The following is a 6,000-nucleotide window of genomic DNA, read 5'->3' as shown; positions in this document are numbered from 1 at the left end:
TGGTGCTCTATAAACTGACTAGAGTTCAGTTCCGAGTTTCTGGATTTAGACAATGTAAACAGCATTATTCTTCGTTTTGGACCATTTACAGTGTCACGACCATGCATGAAAAGTGGATTTAGCATAGGGTTTCTTTTACATACCTGCTACGTTGGGGAAAAGAAGCAATAAAAATCAGGGCATTTATTTTACATAGAGCTGGTGTGCTTTTGAGAACAAAACAGTTTCATAAAAGAAAAAAAAAAAAGAAAAAAAAAAAAGAAAAAACAAAGAAAAACCAAAAGAGATATTGAGAGCTCGTTGCTTACTTCCCGGCACCGGCCGCCCCTCTCCGTGGTGCTGAAGCGGCTCCCGCCGCCCCCGAGGGTGCGGGCCGTGCGCCGAGAGCCCGCCCTGCATCCTCCGCCCCTGCATCCCCTGCTGCTGCTGCATCCCCCATTCCCGCATCCCTCGTCCCTGCATCTCCCGCCCCTGCATCGGTGGCCCCTGCATTCGGCCCCTTCCCTGCCTCCCCCATTCCTGCATCCCCCGCTCCTGCATCCGCTCCCCCCGCATCCGCCGCCGCCGCTGCGGCTCCAGCGCCGGGCGGGCTCCGGCGGGGCTCCATGGCGGAGCGCGGGCCCTGAGGCGGCGGCGTGGGCGGCATGGAGGCGGACTTCGCCGCCTTCGGCAGCCCGCTGTGCGGCGAGGTCAAGCGCTTCTGCCGGCGGGTGCGGGAGACGTACCGGGAGATCCAGGAGGACCTGACGCCCTACAAGGATGATCGCTACTACCGGTACGCCGGGCGCGGCTCCGGCCGGGATCGGGGCGTCTCGGGGGCGAGCGGGGGTGGGTGCCGGGCAGCATCACACCGGGAGCCCCGGCCGAGCGCCCGGGTCCCGCGGGGCCGCTGCTCGGCCGGGATGCGCTCTGGCAGCGCCCCGCTCGGACAGCCGCTCGCCTCTCTTCCTGCCCCACCTGTAACACCCGCACACAGGCAACTTCCCTCTGCGCCCCTCCCTGCCACGGCTTTTGCACTGCCACGGCAAGCAAGGATGTGTTCGAGAGGCAGCCGCGAAACAATCCTGGAACAGGGTAAGAATAGATCAGGAAAATGAGAGTGGTGGCAAAGGTTGAGGTCAGAAGGGACAGATACAATGCGTGGGTACAACCACATTTCTTCAGAGCCTTGCCTTGTGTGCTGTTTCCGCGACTGACAAGTGATGGCTGGAGAGGATGGATCGTTTGAGATTACACAAGGCTGGGAAGGGCTCCAAGGGTATTGGATGCTTTGGTTATAAATGAAAGGAATTTTTGAATTGAAGGAAGTTTCCAAAAAGCTAGAATGAACATCAGGAGAAACAGGTGCTAGGAGCTATGCAGAGAATGGATGCTGTTCAGCTATGCAAGTACAAGTTGAGGAGCAGTTATATGACATTTTTGTCTTAAAAGGGTATAGAAATTGTAATCTTTTATAAAATATAAGACATTGTCTTATACACATGAAAAAGATAAATGTACAGCAGAAGCATAAGACCTGAGTTACATCACCTACGTTAGTCAACACTCCAGACCTTAGTGTAAGCTATATCCAATTCTGAACACCACATTTCAAGGACCTGCGGGTGGAAGAGAGGATAAGACAGGGATCTGGATAATCAAAAGTCTTGAAAGCATAGCTTTGAGGAAAATTTGAGATTACTCCCCCAAAAGAACAAACATTGAAGTTGGAGGAATAGGAATTTCTGTAAAGAGAAACTTCACGTTCATCTTAGACAAAACATTACAGAGTAATGCTAACTGAAGTAATAAAAGCTCTTGTTAGACATCAAGAAAAAAAATCTGAATGGGAAGGATGGCAAAACACTACAAGAAAAGATTAGCCAGAGAGATTCCAGCATCTCCATCACTGGAGGGTTTTAAAGACTTTTGACAAACACATGCCAGGAAAGTCTTAGATCTGGCAGATGCTGTCCTAAGACAGAGGGAAAGATGAGGTACCTTGCAAGGTCTCTTTCAGCTCTATTTTACTGTGCATCTGGGCAGTCTGCTTCTGCACAGCACCCCAGCTGTTCTGCTTAAGTGATTTGACTCCAGAATGTGGTTTTTCCCAGTGAAGGGGCAGGTGGTCCATTAGATTGCATTTGTCTCATTATTCACAACATCAAAGAGTCACAGAGCTTGTAAACACTGCCTGACAGCTTGGCAGAGTCTAATAAAACCATGGGCTTTCCTGGCAAAACAGTGGCTCCTTACACTTGAGGAGTGTGGTGTGAGAAGCCATGGGAGGTGATAAGGAGTGATGGAAATGTACCTGTGTGCATCTGGCAGTGCGATAAGGAATATTGGCACTAGAATTGAGAAAGAGGGGAGACATTAACTTGTTGAATTAACAAATAAGAGGTCCTGGGAGAGGCATTTGTTCAGCTTTGTTTCTAGAAAAATCTTGAGCTCTCCAAGATAAACTATTATTCATTCATTTTTATGACCTTAAGACTGTATGGAGGGACTTTCTTCATTGAAAAGAAGCTACCTCAGTGAATCAAATGAGCTTGCAGAGTTAGTGCTAGATTGCCCTTTCTTCAGTGACAATACTCCCAAGAGGTATTAGCTGCTGATCATCTAGAATGAAATGGAGTAACACTGGACTCTGGAAATAATACTTCCTGACTTGCAAGTCATGCTAGTAATTCTCTGCATTCCCAATATATTAACCTAAGTGACCTGGTGTAAAGTGAGTTTCTGCTATTGCCACTGCATACCTGCTGTTCTGGCAAGTGTTTCCTTTCAGCACTGTGGATGGATGTAGCAATGGCACCTTGCTTTTTAGATTCCTTCTGTGGAGGAGGGCTCCTTGATGCTACCATGCATTCTTCTTACAGGCAACTCCCACTTACAGGAAGGAGAATTAGATTTTTGATCCTCTTGTCCCTCTTTGTTTTACTCAGGATATTTGGTCAGGTTATAAATGAGCACACTCTGGGATGCAGTGTAGAGACTTACTGCTCTGACAGCAGATGACAACTCCCCTGCTTCTCTAAGCCATTTTGAGTAGACTATTGGTATGAAAACAGCTTAGTGTTACTAAAACACATTTTTATCTCTTTGACATGCTAGCAGTGAGATATGAAAGCTTACCAGAAGACACCAGGCTTCCCAATTAGGTGACAGATATTTTTCAGTGGGAATTTCATAACTCTATCACCTAGCTGGTGTTGAAGAGTTCAGCTTGCTGGAAATATTTTCATAGGAATTGAAGTGTCTGTCTGATAGACAGGAGAGAGCAGAAGGGTGGCCAAATTGTGGTCTGACATCAGAGTTGCATAACTACAACATGGCATTCCTGAAAAATCAATTTCTAGGTTAATGAACATGTCCCACTGGCCAATCAGCTTATACAGGGAAGCACAGTGTTCATGCTGAATTTACTAATAATACTCAGAGACTGAGATAAATGTCCTTCAATCTGCCCTGCTTTACACAAGGGATAAACTTTAAACTCCTTTCATGTAATAATTTGATATTTTGTACATCAAAAGGAAAAGACTATATATAGAACATCACAAAAAGTATTTTTTAACTTGCAGCTTTAATTAATGCTTGATGTTACAATCTTCAAACCATGTGGGAAAATTTCACTGACTGTGGTTCTGCTCCTCTGGCAAAAAGACCAGAGAATACCATATAATTTGACTCAGCAATAAAGAGAAGCTGTTCATTTTTCCTTAGAGAATTGGTACCTATGTGCTTCTGAGGAGAAACCTGAAGTTGCTGGAGAAGGCTGTTGCGATAAAATATACATTTCTTCACACCAATATACATCTTCTACCAGGGCTAAAGTGCAAGTCTGTGAGAAGCTGTGGGGTCAACAAGACCTTGTTGGATATCTGCAAGCAAATTCCTGGAAGGTTCATGCTGCCTTCAGCCTTGACCCAGGCAGGATCTTCAGTGGCTTCTTGGAGCCACAGCTGGTACCCTTCTGTTGTTCTTTTAGGGTCCTGACAACTGGAAGGACCTGAATGGCCTCAAGGAGAAGTATACAGCTAGGGCCAGAAGGCTTGAAACAGAGAGAGGAGGATGAGACTAACACTGTAGCTTCTTGATTGCTTTAAGCTGCCATTAGCTGGCTCTGTGGCTGGAAAAAGCCATCCTAGCTCTCATTTCCCTGGTCACACATTTCTGCTCTTTCCCCATCTGCCCACAATTAATCCTTTATCTGCACACTGACTGAGCAACTGATTCCTAAGTGACCTTTAACTCAGATTATTTCCATTTTTTGATTCACCAGTGCACTGCACTAACATGAGTGCTGGCAACTGATTCCTAAGTGACCTTTAACTCAGATTATTTCCATTTTTTGATTCACTGCACTAACATCAGTGTAAAATTGAAAGAGCTCTAGCTAGAGAGAGGCTGGATTTCTCCTGTTGTCACTGTTGACACTGATTGTTGTCACTCCTGTTGTCATTGAAGATGTGACTCTGTAGCTGTGAGCCATGAAAGTGTAAACTGGCCATGAAAGTCCAGCTTTAGTGCTAAGGTGCTCGGTTTAAGTAGAATCCCAGCTGAGTGAGCACTCAGCCTCCTCTTGGTAGCTCAGTCTGCCTTCTCTTGCAAGCCTCATTCATCACACACTGTCCAGCTCCTACAGCCGATGAGGCAGGCAGCAGCTTCCTGCACTATTTCACCCCAGAGCAGGTCAGACAAGGCACGGAGTGGCACCTGCTTGGAAGAAGCAGAGTGAGACTGACTGACTCTGTGAAGAGAGAGGAGTTTCACAGTGTCTTCCTTCCAGGTGTTTAGTTTGTGAACTCAGTGCCAAAATTTTCACAAAAATAGCATGAAATGTACATGTTTACAGTGCATTCACTGTAAATATGTACATTTGTAAGCTGGTGGATGGCAAAGAGAAATGTGGTCCCACGGCTAATTGAAGTGAGCTGGATTTCAAGCTCTGCCACCCACAGTTCTCCAAGTGACTTTTGGCAAGGCTCAGTCTCTTTGTGCTTCAGGTTTCCTACCTACTCAATGAGAAGAACGTAGTTTTGGTTTGAGGATAATGAATTCACGTTAGTGAGACACCTGAGTGCCAGAGGGATTGGAGCAGTCCTTGGAACAGCTCAGTTGTGTGCACATAAATAGAAGTGTAACTACAGAGAGTCTTAACTCCACAACCATGCTTCCCAGAACACTGGGAATGGTCACAGACACTGTAAGCACCATTCCATTATTTCTGGTCAGGGAGAACTTGTAGGAGAAGCCTGAAGTGTGCTGAATGCAACACAATGCATGTCATAGTCATCCATGACCTAATGGCCAGTTGTGGCTTGGCAGTGATGATAACTTGTTCTGAGCAGAAAACTTTGTTAAGTTGTCCTGATTACTCAAAGCTTTATTTTCTTTCCCCCAGTTAATTATTGTCTACAGTTTAAACTCTTATTGATTTAAAATGCATGGACACCTTTTCTTCATGAATTGGTACTATGTATTTCTCAATGCAGCTATTTTTATGAGATTACTAAGTGATCATCAGTGCTGTAAATCACTGATGGGATAAATACCAACATCAATGACTGAATTAATTCCCAGCATGTTTTTAGGTTTAGTGGTGTTACACAAGAGTGGTATACTGGGCCCCACAGGTCAAGTAATGACATATGTCAAGTAATGACATAACTGGCCCCAGAGTAATGGAATAAAAGGAATAATATTATTAATCCTAAGGACTTTTAAAAAGGAAATGCAATAAGACCATTGTATCATCTAAGTAAGCTTTTAATGAGGTTATTTAACTGTTGAAGAGATAATTTTTAAATTATTCGTTGACTGATCTATCTAAGCATTTCTATGGGGGTCATCCCAAAGTGGCTCTGCCTTCTGTATATGACAAACACCAAAGCCAGGCAGTTACTTTGAATTTTATTCAAGACTTCACATCAGCTATTCCCATGTTTTAGTAACTGCAGTGCTGACTTTCTATGAGCAGATGTTAGAGCTATCAAAAATGAGTACAAAACATAG

At 44.9% G+C, this 6,000-nt stretch overlaps 1 protein-coding gene across 1 annotated transcript in view; it reads left to right on the top strand.

Annotated features, from left to right (window-relative positions):
• The first annotated feature begins 252 nt into the window (after positions 1 to 252).
• Positions 253 to 6,000, top strand: part of TMEM181 (transmembrane protein 181) — a 34,210-nt gene continuing 28,462 nt past the window's right edge. The window contains exon 1 of the mRNA XM_039707547.1: positions 253 to 775. Coding sequence (XP_039563481.1) covers positions 645 to 775 — 131 coding nt within the window. The 5' untranslated portion in view covers positions 253 to 644. The remainder of the gene's footprint in view (positions 776 to 6,000) is intronic.

This window comes from Passer montanus, unplaced genomic scaffold (assembly GCF_014805655.1).
Source record: "Passer montanus isolate IOZ18808 unplaced genomic scaffold, ASM1480565v1 scaffold2, whole genome shotgun sequence".
In the NCBI taxonomy this organism is placed as follows: Eukaryota; Metazoa; Chordata; class Aves; order Passeriformes; family Passeridae; genus Passer; species Passer montanus.
This window is presented reverse-complemented; position numbering and strand designations above follow the sequence as displayed.